General features: G+C 50.9%; 2 protein-coding genes across 27 annotated transcripts; one reads left to right on the top strand and one right to left on the bottom strand.

The window, feature by feature from the left end:
* Nucleotides 1-451: 451 nt before the first annotated feature.
* Nucleotides 452-4,832, bottom strand: APOM (apolipoprotein M). Of its 5 annotated transcripts, none has more exons than XM_023523132.1 (7): nt 4,708-4,795; nt 2,310-2,382; nt 1,790-1,904; nt 1,433-1,506; nt 1,242-1,340; nt 960-1,061; nt 452-585 (listed from the first exon to the last, which is right to left on the bottom strand). In XM_023523132.1, exons 3-7 carry the CDS (start codon nt 1,840-1,842, stop codon nt 560-562), a joined length of 354 nt encoding a protein of 117 aa, XP_023378900.1. In that variant the 5' UTR covers nt 1,843-1,904; nt 2,310-2,382; nt 4,708-4,795; the 3' UTR covers nt 452-559. The 5 variants fall into 5 exon arrangements, with proteins under 5 accessions (XP_023378900.1, XP_023378898.1, XP_023378897.1 ...); XM_023523130.1 differs by having other exon boundaries at nt 1,790-1,944; XM_023523129.1 differs by lacking the exon at nt 2,310-2,382 and having other exon boundaries at nt 1,790-1,944; nt 4,708-4,832.
* On the top strand, nt 4,562-15,492 carry BAG6 (BCL2 associated athanogene 6). 22 transcript variants are annotated; one of them, XM_011379861.2, is made up of 26 exons: nt 4,647-4,828; nt 5,452-5,572; nt 6,692-6,809; nt 6,922-7,118; nt 7,357-7,410; nt 7,568-7,642; nt 8,242-8,480; nt 8,994-9,123; nt 9,599-9,796; nt 10,012-10,261; nt 10,570-10,674; nt 10,786-10,893; nt 11,016-11,128; nt 11,217-11,304; nt 11,510-11,793; nt 12,140-12,431; nt 12,608-12,777; nt 12,983-13,036; nt 13,167-13,269; nt 13,358-13,482; nt 13,646-13,792; nt 13,896-13,955; nt 14,066-14,209; nt 14,288-14,395; nt 14,858-15,004; nt 15,304-15,492. In XM_011379861.2, the coding sequence occupies exons 2-26, from the start codon at nt 5,465-5,467 to the stop codon at nt 15,397-15,399; spliced, it is 3,513 nt and encodes a 1,170-aa protein (XP_011378163.1). In that variant the 5' UTR covers nt 4,647-4,828; nt 5,452-5,464; the 3' UTR covers nt 15,400-15,492. The 22 variants fall into 22 exon arrangements, with proteins under 22 accessions (XP_011378174.1, XP_011378175.1, XP_011378180.1 ...); XM_011379857.2 differs by having other exon boundaries at nt 4,697-4,848; XM_011379866.2 differs by having other exon boundaries at nt 4,697-4,848; nt 11,220-11,304.
* Nucleotides 15,493-15,956: the final 464 nt, after the last annotated feature.

Below are 15,956 nucleotides of genomic sequence, written 5' to 3' on the forward strand. Positions count from 1 at the left end.
GACAGACAGAACTCTGGCTGGGGTAAAAGCATGGTTGGGAAACTTAAGGGATCCCTTCGATCCTGGGACCTGAGCCATCTAGGGAAGAGAGGGGCTGCTAGGCAGGTGGATTTGGGGTCTGGTTGGGGTGCGCAAGTGACAGGGACCCTGCAGGGAAGATCTGGGTATTCCTGGGAGCCAGAGGGAGTGGGGATGATGCAGGCAGTTTGGCAGGAGGGCCAGCTCGGGCTGGCAGCCCACATAGGCAGTGTGGGAAGCACTGGAGCTTGTAGTCCCCACATAAGAGTTTGGGGTTGCTCACTCAGCAATAAATCACTGTCACACAAAATCCTAAATATACCACTACAAAGTGAGAGTTACTGCCACTCAGTGGTAGAAGGTTTGGGGGAGTTTTGAAATGGGGGGCGGGGGGGAATGGGACTGATGTCTGGAGACAAACCCCAACATGAAATGAAGATTGAAAAATCTTTATTACTCTTGAAAGGAAGATTCCAGCTTCTCTTCCACCACAATCTTAGCTCCTACCACATCCAGTTAGGGGTACAGATGAAGCCTCAGGTCAGTTACTGGACCACTTGCAGGCCTCTGGTGGGAGGAGAGAAGAGGATGGAAAGGAAGGAAATCCAGAGAGAGAAGCAAAGTTGCTGGTAATGGTTGGGGGAGAATGTATTTTCTCATTTCCATGTCAAAGCAGATGTCTCTGAGGCCTGTTTCTCTCCATGTCTGACCCTCTGCCCTCTTTAGCCACTGTATACTCAGAAACCTCTCTTTTGAGTGGCCCACATTCCATCCTGGCTCCCTCTGGGCCATCACAACCTGACACAAATGAAGGTGTCAATACAGCCACTCTGATGGGCCTCTGGCCTTGCCCTCTGGTGACACCACGAGTCCCTTTCATCTAGCATCCAAAGAAGACTTGGTGAGTCCTAGTCCTCTTTTGTGGGACTTTAACCCCTCACCTTGTTTCCTGGGAGTCAGTAAGAAGGCCTTGGAGTCCAGGCAGGAGGAGGTCAGGGACTGGAATGCCTCTACACACTTCTCAGGAGGGTGTGGCAAGCGATCTGGAAGGGCAGAGCAGGATCAGGCCCATCAAAGCCTCTGCTTCTCAGCACAGCCCCTGGTGAGGACCTTCTAGAAGCACCCAGCCCTTCCTGGGGTGGTGGCACAGGGCTCAGAGTGAGGGGCTCTCCTGCCCCTCCCATGTTTCCTTCCAACCCATCTTGCCCGGCCTCCCCACTCACTGTACAGGAGGAATCGCTGGTAACCCTGGCCTGTCTCTTTCAGCATGATTCCACCTGGGCATGAACTGGAGAAGAGCTTGGTCTTCATGTCCGGGCGTCCTGTCAGGGTTGGTTGGGGGAAGTGTGAGGACAGAGGCAAAACCAAGCAGGCCCAGGGAACTTGGGGAGAGTGAGGGCCGGAGAGAACCAACCTTCAGTTCTGAGATCTGTGCTCCCCTCAGTTAGGTGGTAGATCCATTCCCGGGGCACACAGGACCCATTTTTCCTACAGAGGTGGTGGTGGCAGGTAGGAAAGACCGAGTGATACTCCAACCACACAGTACCAACCTTTATTCCCTCTAATTCCTTCTTGAAGCCCATGTCCCGCTGGGTTTCAAGCTACCAAGGGAATGGTTAGGCCAGTCTTTCCAGAGGGAAACTCACAGAGCTGTTGAACTCAGTAGGCTGAGAATAGTGGATATGCCAAAAAGTCCAGCTCTTTGTATGTGGGTGCTCACACTCTGGGCAGAGACTCTACCTACTGGTGCCACTGTCTTCTCACCACTCACGTGCGGATAGTAGCGTGAAGCTGGAGCTGCATGGGGGCAGAGCCTGCAGCCATGTTGAAGACAATGTTGTCCACAAGGTCAAAAGTCGCCAACTCCTCCTTGGTGGGAGCTGCCCCTGCGATAAAGTACCACCAACCCAGGTGGGGCTCTGGGAACTAGAGAGACAACAGTGGGAGCAGAAGAGGGTGGGTCCCACTACAGTTTCCATCCACTCTCTTCAGAATGGCAAGATTTAGGGGTGGAGGTGTTGGCTGCCCTTTTTCAACTGGGGAGTCATTAAATGATTTTGCCTCTTTGCTTGCCCTCAATCAACCTGAGTAACCAACCCCTGTCCCCACAAATTCTACCATGTCTCCACACTGATGGCCATGGTACTAATATTTCTTTACTTGTCCTTGCTTCCATTATCATAACACACACCCTCTTCTTCCCTTTCCCAATGTGGCTTCCAGTTATCCTAGGCCACCACTTAGGTCCCTCATAGCCCCTACTATAAGCTTACCCCATTCTCAGTCCATACCTCTTTCCCGTCCACTCCCTGAGTTGTCAGTTGACTATACTCAGGGCACTGGTAGATGGAGTTAAGAAGAATGCTGTAGAGGTAAAGTAGAGTTGCCCAAATTTGGTCGAACATCTTCAGGCAAGAGGAAGCTGGTGCTCTGTGTGGAGCGGTTGGTACCTTAGCTGTTCTCTCCTCTGCTGGCTGCTCAGTCCACTCTGCTTCCAGCCCCCTTGCCTCGACCCTTGACCCTTTTACCTGGTAATGAGTAACTTCGACCTTGTTTTCCAAGCACGGATTACTTGCAATGTTTGGCCTTTCCTCCCGCTCTTCTAGATGCAACCACTCCACAATACACCCTGGCATGTCCAGGGTCTCTTGGGAATTATGAGAGCTGAGCCCTCCAGGTAGAAGCCTGTGGTCTTTCAACCCATATCTGGGCTGGATATCTGCTCTGTTGTGCAGCACTGAAGAGAGGTTGCTTGATTCATTCATTCACTTAGCAAACTTCTGAGTCCCAACTGTTTGCCAGGAACTGCCTTAGCCCTGGGAGCATAAAAATGAGTAAGACAGTCCCTGGCCTTGAAGAAGTCAGTCTAAGGAAAATTAGCTGTGTAAACAAATCATTGCAATACAACTTGGTAAGTGATTTAGAACAGATATGAATCAGGTGCTGGGGCATGGTTGATGGAAGGCTTTCTTTCCGAAGTTTATAATTGGGGAAACAATATGTACACCATCCAGAAAAGTTCACTGACAGATGAGTTCACTCAAAGTTTATTACTACAAATAAGAGGCTACATAATCCACTGGTTACAGAGGATAGACTTTCATGTCAGGCAGAGTGGGTTCAAACTCTACCTCTACTACTCATTAGACCTTGGACAATTTTATTAATCTCTATGACTTTTTTTCATCTGTAAAATGAGCAAATCATCAATCCCATGGGATTAAGAGACAATGAATATAAAGCCCTTAGTAAAGGCATGGACATGGAAAGTCCAAAGTAAACAGTCACTAAAATTAATAGTAATGTTTGTAAAGCATATATTAGTTTACGGTGGGTACTAAGTTCTCAAATAATAGGAGTTAAGGAAAGAATTGTCAAGAGTCAGTCATTGGATAATGCTAAGTGGGTTGAGCAGTTAATGCAATGAAAGTGGGGCTTCCTTACTAGATTTGTAACTTAGACTGCTCAAAAAATAATTGTCCTGAGAGGCGAGAGTTATGATTTAGGATATATGAGTGTTCATTATATTATATTTTGGGGTAGTTTGACATTTTTTTATAATAAAAAAACAATTTATTGGGACAGTTAAGTAGAAGTGCTTGACCCAAAGGAATTTGGTAGGTCTGGATTTGTCAGTTCTGCCATATATGTTCGCTAGGTGTACTCGCTATATAAAATGTAGTAACTACCTCAGATGTCGAAAAGCTTTTAAATGTGACAGTACATAAAACCCTTAGAAAATTGGCTGGCACAAACCAAGTGCTCACTAAACAGAGGTCTATTAGAATTCTTAACTAAAACAGTACGAATCCCAGAAAGGCTGGGCACGAGGCAGCCACCCCAGCAGCGATGGGTCTGGCTGGAAGAGTGACTGCACTACAGGTGCCGAGGCCTATGCTCGCGGGCGGAGGTGGGAGAAGAGGGCAGAGAGGCAGTAACCCCCTGAATCCTGGCCTGCAGAAGCATTTCGGCGGTTCCTTCAATTCCCCAGGGTCAAGGTCTTATGTTTCCCTCTAGTCTGACTTCATTTGCTTCCAATTTCTAAACTTGGGGGGGTCCTTTTTTCTTTTTTTTGATAATAGTCCTGAAAGATAGTAAATCCTTAGCTTCTCCAGAATATGGCGTGTTCCACTGGCGAGGAACATGGCGCTCAGACTCTGCAAAATGCCCACCGGGCAGAACTAAGGTCAGGCCTAACAACGCGACCGACCACACGCAAGACAGCTCGCGAACCACCCCCAACCGCCTAAGACAAGAGTGACTTCAGGAGGAGCCAGAGGAGTGGCGCTGCGTGAGAGGAAGACGGGATTTTAGGTGGCTAAGACAGTGCCGTCTCAAAGTCTCTACCAGCGAAGACTAACATAGATTAACAAGGCACAACCTCCAATCCCCAAACGCCAAGATCCATACGACCGTCCAAAACCTCTTGAGGCAGTCGTAGTCTCGTTTGGTAATTTTTTTTCAGGCATTTATAGTGGCCACCTCAATCTCCCATTACTCAAGCGCGCGCACAGGAGGTATTAACAGCACCAGGGAGGTGGGGCGGTGCTTAAGTGTGTACGCATGCGTAGTACGACGCACGCAAGCGCAGCACAGTCCCCCGGGCGACGGCGGCGGCGGTGGCTCCCCGGGTGCTCGGCTCTCTCCCACCTAGGCCGGCCCCGGCCCCTCTCGCCCCTAGGAATTCACTGCTTGGGGCCGCAGACTTTCTAGTGCCCCACGAAAGTAAAGCTTGGAACCTGGAGGGAGCCGGAAGTTCCTCGTGATCTCCACATACTGTCGAGGAAACGGAAGTGGTCGTCGGTGGCAGGTTGGAGACCGGAAGTGACGGTACCGTGGGGAAGTCGGGGGCGGAGCCGCGGTGTGGTGGTGTATTAGGTGTGTTTGGTTGCGACGCTTTGCTGGAGCACCGAAGAAGGCAGAAGAGGGGGGTAGTCAGCTAGCCAGTCTGGCCCCCCGTGAGTGTCCGTCATCTCGGGTCTGTCGTGACTTGGGCACAGTGGGCGTGGCGCGCGTGCGCGAAACCACTTTGTCCACAGAGTCTAGCGCGACCCTCCCCACCCTGCTCTCGCGTTGTTCCAGGGTGTACCGACCTCTGGAGCCCTTCTGTCGCGACCGGTGATGACACTGGCCTCGTGCTTTCTTCCTTCCCTGCTTCCTAGTCAGACTGGCTCTCCCTTATTGTGATTGGCATCGTGGAGCCCCTCCCACCTCCCGTCTCCCAGCTCACTGTGCCGTTCGTCTTCTACCCTTTGTGTTTCTTTTTTCTGTGGCCCGGAATCAGAAGGGGGATGGGGGCGGGTGTGTGTGTATGTGCTTGTGTAGGAGAAACTCTTTAGGTATGGGGGCGGAGACTCAGGCCGGGGAGGTTCCTGGGTATGTAAAATCAGCTCTGGGCTACAGCGGGCCCTCTCTCCCTCCATTCTTCTTCAGAGAGTTGTAGGCCATGGAGCCCAATAATAGTGCCAGTAGCACTATGGAGAAGCCTGACAGCCTGGAGGTGCTGGTGAAGACCCTGGACTCTCAGACTCGGACCTTTATTGTGGGGGCCCAGGTGAGACCCCAGTGCTTCTGGAAGACATCCATTAATTCTTTTCTTCCTTTTTTTTTTTTTCTTTTGTAGGCCCCTTAGCCTTAGAGAACAACCTGGTTCTCAACTTTTCTTTCGTTGATTTCTTTGTTCATATTCTAGACAGAACGTTTTTTGATATTTTTTGTTGACTTGAGTAGGTATGATTTCTTTTGAATGAGGTAGATTTTGTTCTGCCTTCCTCCACCTCTATAGAACTCAATGCAGAGGGAAATACGAAGGAAGGAGGAATCTCTATGCTGTTATCATGAGTGAACCGCAGCCCAAAGGGACAGACATGGCTTCTGCTTTGGGGAAGAGAAATAGAACACACAGACCCCAAACACCAATGTGACTTAAAAACAAAAATTGATCATGTCTGTATTGTGTGTTTAAGCATGAGAAATCAGCCAGTAATGGAGGTGGAGCACTAATGTACTGTTGAGTGGAGTTATTAACATTTGTGGTATAATTTGAATCTTTTTAATGTGGACTCAGCTATCGATATTATTATTCATGTAACACTTGGAGACAAAATCATGAGGGGTTCATGGTTTTTAAAACATAGTATTATGTGGATTTCAGAAACACGTAGGTTTTTGTGATTAGATGTATGTAAAAAAACCTGCTAATATCCAAGAGCCAATCATCTAGATAAGAAAAATGTTTTTCTTTTTTGCTCCCTTCTCTCATCTTCTTTGAGTCTTCCTTAACCTGATTGTCCACCCCATCTTCCTTGTCCTTGCTGTTATCTTTGAGATTAGAATTGTTTCATTTTGTGTTTGGGGCGGGGTCACTGGTATCTTTAGAAAAACATTCCCTTGGGAGCCAGGCAGAGGAGTGAAGAAAATGTTAGTTGACTTTTGTGTTTCTCAGCCATAGATCTTTGTCCTAGGCCTAGAAACTGAACTTCATTATGTTTATCATCTATATTTTGACTGGATTTGCTTTCGTTTGGGGCTTTGCACAATAATTATCTCACAATCAAGGCAGTAATTTTATGATGAGATGGTTTTTACACTTCAGCTACACAAGTCACTTGTCCCTTTTCTATTCTCTTTTCTCTATTCCTTGATATCTGTTTGTGTTTCTTCTTCTTTGTAGATGAATGTTAAGGAGTTTAAGGAGCACATTGCTGCCTCTGTCAGCATCCCTTCTGAGAAACAGCGGCTCATCTACCAGGGACGAGTTCTGCAGGATGATAAGAAGCTCCAGGAATACAGTAAGGGAGTGGAAGAGGCAGTTCGGAGGTTGAGGTAGCTGTCCAGAGGGATGAGCTGAGACTGGGTTTACCTGATCATATAATGTTTTGGTGTATTTTTTTGTTGTTGCAGATGTTGGGGGAAAGGTTATCCACCTGGTGGAACGTGCTCCTCCTCATACTCAGCTTCCTTCTGGGGCATCTTCTGGGACAGGGTCTGCCTCAGCCACCCATGGTGGGGGACCCCCACCTGGTACTCGGGGGCCTGGGGCATCTGTTCATGACCGGAATGCCAACAGCTATGTCATGGTTGGAACCTTCAATCTTCCTGTAAGCTTGTGTTCCACATGGGATGGTTTTTGTGGGGAAGGGCAGTTTGGTTGTGGTAGCAGCAGAAACCTTGTAAGACAGGTGGCTCAGTCTTTAGATTGGGGTCGGAAGGCCCTGTGATCTGCTAGTAGCCTCAGTCTTGAGGAGAAAAGGGGTGGAGCTCTAGAAGATGAGTTGGAAGTGTGGGGGCCTTAGTATCTGGCTTCTCCCAGAGCAACTTCCCTTACCCTTTCCCCAGAGTGACGGCTCTGCTGTGGATGTTCACATCAACATGGAACAGGCCCCGATTCAGGTATCACGGGGCCTGGGAGGGTCAGGGAAGGGGATCTGGGAGAAGGAGGCCATGAGGTGGGGTTGGACCTGACTGAGGAGATGGGGTCTGGTTCAGTAGGTTGTGGAGCTCATGGCTTCATCTCAAACTTGCCTTCATATTTCTTCTGTTATTGTAGAGTGAGCCCCGAGTACGACTGGTGATGGCTCAGCACATGATTAGGGATATTCAGACCTTATTATCCCGGATGGAGGTAAGTGGTCAAGACTGGCTAGGGTCTGTTTGTCTCTCTGTCTCCCCATCCTCCCTGCTCCTCAGCTTGAGGTGAAGGCCTGACTGGCCACATCCACTGGGATGCTTCCTTCCTAATCTGATCTCTGCAGTTTTCGTTCTTTGGGCAGAAAAAGTATCTATGTGAGACTGTCTTGTCCCTGCCAATCCTCTTGGTGCTTGATATCTGGGAAGTTTGTTTCAGACTTGTCAGATAATCCTTATGGCATTGTTTTTCGATTAAAGGAGGATTTTGTTTTTTTTAATTTCCTAATTATATTTGATATTGAGATGTCCTGATTTCATTAATTTGTGCTGTGGTTGCAACCTGTGGCTTTTCCTTCTTTCTTTATAGAGGTTAGGAAACCATAGTTTCTGTTTCTTGTTAGTAACTAGTTTGTACGTATCACAGATATCTATTATGCATGTATTTATGGAAGTCTCAAACTGGTTGCTAGAGTCAGATTTAGCTACAAAGCCATGCCTTCACAGAAGGTGCTTAAAAGCACCTTGTCCACTCAGTCTCCTTTGACCTGAGCAATCTTGTTCTACTTTTGGTATGTCGACTCTCCCCACCTTCAGTGTCGAGGGGGGCCCCAGGCACAGCACAGTCAGCCACCCACACAGACACCAACTGCGGCCCCGGAGCCAGTAGCCTTGAGCTCTCAGACATCAGAAGCAGTGGAAAGTGAAGCACCTCCTCGGGAGCCCATGGAGGCAGAAGAAGTAGAGGAGCGTGCCCCAGCCCAGAGTCCGGAGCTCACCCCTTCTGGCCCAGCTGCAGCAGGCCCATCACCTGCCCCAGAGACAAATGCACCCAAGTGAGAGAAGGAGGGCACCTTTGGGAGGGGGATTGGGATCCTGAGTGAAGGATGAGGACCAGGAGAGGTGTGATGGGAGAGGAAGGATTCCCTTGAGGTCTTACATGGAAGGTTAGTGTTAGGGGGCAAAGAGGGGTTCTGGAGTTAGTAAATAAGGTTAGGACTGGCAGCTCAGCTGCACTGCTCTCCTTGGGGCAAGGAAATCCGAATGGTGCTTCCTGCGCCTGATGATTCTCTCCTGAATTAGCAAAGGCCTCATCTTTTTCGTTAGAGTCAGTGGCTTACCATTGTAGATGCAGGATTGTGCTGTGAGGAGGATGGAAGTAGTTTATCTTCCTCTTCTTGTCTTCCTGTGGGTGGGGGTAAAGAACAAGTTCTGCTCGTCCGGGAAAGGCTTGGGCCCAGGGGTCTGGGAGGCCAGGGAGAGAGAGAGGGCAGTCGTGATGTTTGTCACCTTTGAGATTGGTAATCTGAGGAAAGCCTTAGCTCACTGCTTCTTGGGGTTGCCCACAGCCATCCTTCTCCTGCGGAATACGTTGAGGTGCTCCAGGAGCTCCAGCGGCTTGAGAGCCGCCTCCAGCCCTTCCTGCAGCGCTACTATGAGGTTTTGGGTGCCGCCGCCAGCACGGACTACAACAACAATGTGAGCCCGCTCACCCCCTTACCATCGTCCTCCCCAAATGGAACAAGCTGACATACACATCATGCACTCCCCCATAAGAGACATTTTCTACAAGAAAATGATTTTTCCTTAGACTTAAGTAATCTTTTTCTCCCTTTCAGGAAAGGTGGTAATGTTTGCAGTGTCCGTTCTTTTTGCACTTCTCAGTTCCCTGAGTTATTTAGGAAGATTATAAAGTAAGGGAGGTTAGTAGATGATGACCTAATTGTTTCACTGTAGGGCCTGTTTTAATAGGAAGCTCTTTAGGTACATTCAGCAGAATTGGTTTGGAGGAAAGATTTGGTCTATGCAGAAGCTTCCAAGGATACAGCTAAAGGTTTAGAGGAGGTGATAGTCTCAGAAGGTATTATGGCTTTGATTAGTGAGGTGGATTCCAGTCTGATATTTTTTGCCTTTATTTTTTCCTCGCGTTTCTATGTTTGACCTGGGGGTACAGCAAGAGGGCCGCGAAGAGGACCAGCGCTTGATCAACCTGGTCGGGGAGAGCCTGCGGCTGCTGGGCAACACCTTTGTGGCGCTCTCGGACCTGCGCTGCAATCTGGCCTGTGCACCCCCACGACATCTGCATGTTGTCCGGCCTATGTCTCACTACACCACTCCCATGGTGCTTCAGCAGGCAGCCATCCCCATTCAGGTGGGTCGGGAGCAGGGTAGGCAACTGGCCTGAGGGAGAATGGTGGGCTGTTGGTGTAATGACCTGGGGTGGCTATTGGCTTGAAAGTTAGAAGGGGTGGAGGCTTTGGAAACAGTGGCATAAGGTGGAGGAGACTTCAGAGGTATATCATGGGATGCTCTGGGTTAGTCTGTTCTGTTTTTCTCACTTCTGTTCCATCCGTCTGTCTCTTCCAGATCAATGTGGGGACCACTGTGACCATGACAGGGAATGGAACTCGGCCTCCACCGACTCCTAATGCGGAGGCAGCTCCCCCTGGTCCTGGGCAGGCCTCATCCTTAGCTCCCACTTCTGCCACTGTCGAGTCAACCGAGGCAGCACCCCACCCTGGGCCGGCTCCGCCCCCAACCACCAGCCACCCAAGGGTCATCCGGATTTCACACCAGAGCGTGGAACCCGTGGTCATGATGCACATGAACATTCAAGGTGAGTTAGGGTAGGTGCTGGTAGAGAAGAGCAGCACGGCGAGGGAGGGGGGTTGGTGCTGAGGTGTGAGGGTAGGGAAGGGAGAGGCCAGGGCTGCTGCTAGTAGCAGAGGAATCAGAGCAGAAGCTTTAGTCGGCCTGTGTGGGGAGGGTCAGCAGGGACTGTTTGTCCTTGGATTTTTGTTTTCGTGAAGGGAGCACCTCCTCCCTAAGTGGAGGGAAAAGCAGGCATTCTGGTCGGGGGAGTGGAGGCCTGAAGGACGCCGATCTCAGGAGGATACTGTCAGGCCTTGGCCCTGCCTGTCTCAGGGCCACTCTCTTTGTCTCCCTACCCAGATTCTGGCACACAGCCTGGTGGAGTTCCGAGTGCTCCCACTGGCCCCCTAGGACCCCCTGGTCATGGCCAGACCCTGGGTAAGAGTGAGGGTATCAGAGCAGGCTGAACTCTGGGTAGAGAAGGGGTAGGGCCTAATGGGTGGGTTGAAGGGAGTCCAGGTTCAAGGTTACATCAGACCCGCCCCCCAGGCTCCACCCTCATCCAGCTGCCCTCCCTGCCCCCTGAGTTCATGCACGCCGTCGCCCACCAGATCACTCACCAGGCCATGGTGGCAGCCGTTGCCTCCGCGGCCGCAGGTAATAACCTGGAAGGGGAGGCCTGGGAGGGAGGCCATGGTTCATGGTGGTGGGTGCTGTTGGCTGGTGGGCATGGGCCTGGCTCTCAGCCCTCTTTGGTCTCTCTCCTCTGCCACACACAGGACAGCAGGTACCAGGCTTCCCGACAGCTCCAACCCGGGTGGTGATTGCCCGGCCCACCCCTCCACAGGCTCGGCCTTCCCATCCTGGGGGGCCCCCAGTCTCAGGGGCTCTGGTGAGTAAGAGTGGGAGAGTTTTGGTGGGGAGGGAATCCTGTGGTGGGGCATGGAAGGGGCAGGACTAAAAGCCTCCCCTTCTCTCAGCAGGGTGCTGGTCTGGGTACCAATGCCTCTTTGGCCCAGATGGTGAGCGGTCTTGTGGGGCAGCTTCTTATGCAGCCGGTCCTTGTGGGTGAGTCCTCGTTCTTTCCACCTCTAATTTAAGAGATTTCTGTGGTTCTGAAAGTCGATGCTCTCTTCTTAATCTCCTCATTGGTGCTTTCCAGTTCTTGGCCGTAGTTCCTTTGTTCTTGCTTTTCTGCTGGAAAGTTGGAATGGAGAAGCAGTAGTGTCTTGTTTCTTTTCAGATTTCAAGTTTGTTCTTTTGGTCTCTATAGCTCAGGGGACCCCAGGAATGGCTCCACCTCCAGCCCCTGCTACTGCTTCAGCCAGTGCTGGCACCACCAACACAGCTACCACAGCTGGCCTTGCCCCCGGAGGGCCTACCCAGCCTCCACCCCCTCAGCCCTCCACCACCGATCTTCAGTTCTCTCAGCTCCTAGGGAACCTGCTGGGGCCTGCAGGGCCAGGGGCTGGAGGGCCTGGCATGGCTTCTCCCACCATCACTGTGGCGATGCCTGGTGTTCCTGCTTTTCTCCAGGGCATGACTGATTTCTTGCAGGTTAGTGATTGGCTTGCTCTTCACCTCACCTTTTCTTTCTTCAGCCCAGCCAGGCACTGGTGCCTTGTTGGCGGCATTCTATCCACTGGACTACAGACCCTGGTGGCATGTCAGTGGGAGGGAACCTTGGGGGGATCCACTGACTCTGAACCTGCCGTTTCGGAGATGAGGAAAATCTAAGTCTGCTGTTGAGTGACTACCTATGCATATTCTATTGTAAGGACTTACGATCAGAACATAGCTCCCCGTTTTCTAAACTCCTGCTTGTTTGTGCCCTCCTGATGCCATTTTTTGTCTTTGTCCCCATTTTCACCTTATTTTCTGTTTTTTCTTCTCTGTTTGCCAGGCGACTCAGACGGCCCCTCCGCCCCCTCCACCACCCCCACCCCCACCTCTGGTCCCAGAGCAGCAGACCACACCCCCACCAGGATCCCCTTCTGGTGGCACAGGGAGTCCTGGAGGCCTGGGTCCTGAGAGCCTATCACCAGAATTTTTTACTTCAGTGGTGCAGGGTGTGCTGAGCTCCCTCCTGGGCTCTCTGGGGGCTCGGGCAGGCAGTAGCGAAAGTATTGCTGCTTTCATACAGCGTCTCAGTGGATCTAGCAACATCTTTGAGCCTGGGGCTGATGGGGCTCTTGGTGAGCAAACAGGTGGTGCTTTGGCCTTCTCTAGGAGGGGCAGGGAGGGGCACCCTGGGGAGTAGAGATGGCCTGTGTTTAAGGGTGTTGCCAAGGTGGGATGAGGTTGATGGGCTGTGGGTAGGTGGGCAGGTCAGGTTGTAAAGGCCACTGCTAACTTTTGTCCCTGTCCCCAGGATTCTTCGGGGCCCTGCTCTCTCTTCTGTGCCAGAACTTTTCCATGGTGGATGTGGTAATGCTCCTCCACGGACATTTCCAGCCACTGCAGCGACTCCAGCCCCAGTTGCGATCCTTCTTTCACCAGCACTACCTGGGTGGCCAGGAGCCCACACCTGGTAACATCCGGGTAAATGAAGACCTGGGTCCCAGAGCTCTCTTTCTTCTCATCTTCAATTCCTTATTCCTGACTTGTCATCTGTCACTTAAAGCTACAACTGTCCCAGTCCAAGCCTTGGAATTTGTTGGGGGTGGAATGGGAAGTGTCTTGAGGGCTGGGGCTTGAATCTAAACCTGTGCTGTGTCCCCCCCTTCCCCCCCTCCCCATCTGGTAGATGGCAACCCACACGTTGATCATGGGGCTAGAAGAGTATGTTCGAGAGAGTTTTGTGAGTAACCCTTCACCATCTTATTCTCTCTTGGGTCTGGTAGGGTAGCTGCTGTTCTTGCTGCCCTGTCCTTGACAACTAGTCCCTTGGAGTTCCTGATTTTGGGGTGTTGGTGTGTCTTGTTTCTCAGTCTTCGGTGCAGGTCCAGCCAGGTGTGGACATCATTCGGACAAACCTGGAATTTCTCCAAGAGCAGTTTAATAGTATTGCTGCTCATGTGCTGCATTGCACAGGTCAGGGGCTGGCTGGGCCAGGGTGAGTAGGGCATGTTGGGTGTGCAGGGCTGCGGGGTGCCAGCATTCTCTCTTGTCTTGCCCACAGACAGTGGATTTGGGGCCCGTTTGTTGGAGTTGTGTAACCAGGGCCTGTTTGAATGCCTGGCTCTGAACCTGCACTGCTTGGGGGGACAGCAGATGGAGCTTGCTGCTGTCATCAATGGCCGAATTGTAAGCACCACCCAGCCCCAGAGCCTTTTGTTTCCTTGGGTTTCTATTCTCTTTGGTATCCTGTGGTTTCATTTTCTTCTCCACACTGCCATCCTTTATTCTTCGATATCTTTCAAAAGCTGGTTGAGGGTTTCATGTTCCATGTCTGCTTTCTGCCCCTCAGCGTCGCATGTCTCGCGGGGTGAATCCATCCTTGGTGAGCTGGTTGACCACAATGATGGGACTGAGGCTTCAGGTGGTTCTGGAGCACATGCCTGTAGGCCCAGATGCCATCCTCAGATATGTTCGCAGGGTTGGTGATCCACCACAGGTAAAGGACCTGATAATGGGGTATGAGGTCAGGGGATTTGAGGGAACTGGAGAGATTTGAGAGGGCTTTTTGTGGTGGTGGTCTTCTCTGTCCAATTTCACAGCCACTTTTTGAGGAGCCAATGGAAGTTCAGGGATCAGAGAGAACTTCCCCTGAGCCTCAGGTACCAGGGAGAGGTTGAGGGGCCGGATAATGCGGAGTGGAAGGCTGAGGGTAGAGGGGCTGGAGGCTGAGAATTCTGAAACTTGGATCTTCCTGCTGTCTGACTCCCAGCGGGAGAATGCTTCCCCAGCCCCTGGCACAACAGCAGAAGAGGCTATGTCCCGAGGTCCACCTCCTGCTCCTGAGGGGGTCTCCCAAGAGGAACAGGATGGAGCTTCAGTTGAGACAGAGCCTTGGGCAGCAGCAGTACCCCCAGTAAGTGTTGAGGTGATCGGTGGGCCAAGGCAGCTGAAAGTTGTAGGGATTACTTTCTCATTTTTTAATCCTTCCCAGGAATGGGTTCCTATCATCCAACAGGACATTCAGAGCCAGCGGAAGGTGAAACCGCAGCCTCCCCTGAGTGATGCCTACCTCAGTGGTATGCCTGCCAAGAGACGCAAGGTTGGTTTGCCTCTTCCCTGAGGATCCCTGTATATTCAGATTCCCTTGCTGTGCTTAGATTCAAATTGAGCTACAGGTTTTTCATTTAATCAATGAGGAAACCTTTCTGGGTCTCAGACTTGCTCATGGTTGTCGCAGTAGTCCTGTTATCCTTCGGCTCCCTAATCCCCATGTGATTAGGGCCCATTTTCTTTCCTATGGGCTTCCTCTCGTGGACTAGCTAGCTTTGAATGCTGGATGGCTTGACCTATCCTGTCCTCTCTTATTTTGGAGAGTAAGTTCGGTACATTCAAATGCTGTTTTTGGCCAGAGCCAAGTAAAATTAGTAAGGCACTTCTGTTAAAACCACACGACTATTTCCTTTCTCTCTGCTAGCATGGAGACTAGTTAACTCATGGAAAGGGTGAGCTGGGTGGTGGTACTGGATCTCACTTTGATCCTCTTTTCCCTCCCAACTCCCAGACAATGCAGAGTGAGGGCCCCCAGCTGCTCCTCTCAGAGGCCGTGAGCCGGGCAGCTAAGGCAGCCGGAGCTCGGCCCCTGACAAGCCCCGAGAGCCTGAGCCGGGACCTGGAGGCACCAGAGGTTCAGGAGAGCTACAGGCAGCAGGTGCCCCCATCTTGAAGCAGAATAGGGATGGTCTAGTGGGAGGGGTTGGGCTAGGGCCCTTCTTCCCTGGATTCCTTCAGAGAAGAACTGTTAGCCTGGGACTACAACTTGGTAATTTTTAAAGTGTTTTAAAAGTGGCATCTGGGAAGGCTCAGATACCATGTTGGGCTGACAGTGCGTGGCTGGTGGGGAAGTGTTAGCTCCTGAGGGATGGCCTCCTGAGGGATGGCCTTGTGTGCTTGCTGGGATCCTAGGGGCTTGGCCAGTGCCTCTTCAACCTGCTTGCTCCCTCTCTCTAGCTCCGGGCTGATATACAGAAGCGACTGCAGGAAGATCCCAACTACAACCCCCAGCGCTTCCCTAATGCCCACCGGGCCTTTGCTGAGGATCCTTAGCTCTTTGCTCTATGTCCCTCCCACATCAGGGGACCATTCCCTCACTCCTTTCCTTCACACTATTTAAGAAATAAAAGTCAGATTTTCCTGGCCCTTTCGTCTCTAAATTGTCTTCATTAAGGAGTTTAAGCCCCTTAATCTGTGAATCTGATTTTTAATAGCAGCTCATTCCTGTGAGCAGATGTGCATTATCATGTTTTACTGTTCGTGTAGCACAACACTAAAATGTAGAAACCTGTTTTGGAGAATTGCCCATTTTCAAGGAACACTTTCTGTGCAAAAAAAAAAAAAAAAAATTTGCAGGTGATAAAAGACCCGAGTACTGAGATGGAAGAAACATTGCAGCTACATGCTGATAGGGCTCTCAAACTATCCTGAGAGGCAGTTGCTGCCCCCCTCCCTCTTTTAGCTTAGTGCTGGATCAATAGAAAGTGGCATAAGAGACAATTCTAATACCAGATCATAAACTTTGCAGATTCCACTGGGATCTCTTAGAACACTAGAGTCGTGGTCATAAGGAGATCTGATGACTCTTGAGAATATCTTGCTGTAAGAGC

The sequence above is a fragment of the Pteropus vampyrus genome, unplaced genomic scaffold (assembly GCF_000151845.1).
Source record: "Pteropus vampyrus isolate Shadow unplaced genomic scaffold, Pvam_2.0 Scaffold378, whole genome shotgun sequence".
Lineage (NCBI taxonomy): Eukaryota > Metazoa > Chordata > Mammalia > Chiroptera > Pteropodidae > Pteropus > Pteropus vampyrus.

Excerpts from the sequence above, each read along its gene's own strand:
- APOM (XM_023523127.1), bottom strand. The coding sequence starts at position 2,423 with ATGTTCGACCAAATTTGGGCAACTCTACTTTACCTCTACAGCATTCTT. Across the intron at positions 1,062-1,241 it reads CCAGCGATTCCTCCTGTACA|ATCGCTTGCCACACCCTCCT; the intron begins GTGAGTGGGGAG and ends CTGCCCTTCCAG. Across the intron at positions 586-959 it reads ACTGACTCCCAGGAAACAAG|AGGCCTGCAAGTGGTCCAGT; the intron begins GTGAGGGGTTAA and ends TCCTCCCACCAG.
- BAG6 (XM_011379861.2), top strand. The coding sequence starts at position 5,465 with ATGGAGCCCAATAATAGTGCCAGTAGCACTATGGAGAAGCCTGACAGC. Across the intron at positions 11,794-12,139 it reads GCATGACTGATTTCTTGCAG|GCGACTCAGACGGCCCCTCC; the intron begins GTTAGTGATTGG and ends TCTGTTTGCCAG. Across the intron at positions 13,956-14,065 it reads GAACTTCCCCTGAGCCTCAG|CGGGAGAATGCTTCCCCAGC; the intron begins GTACCAGGGAGA and ends TCTGACTCCCAG.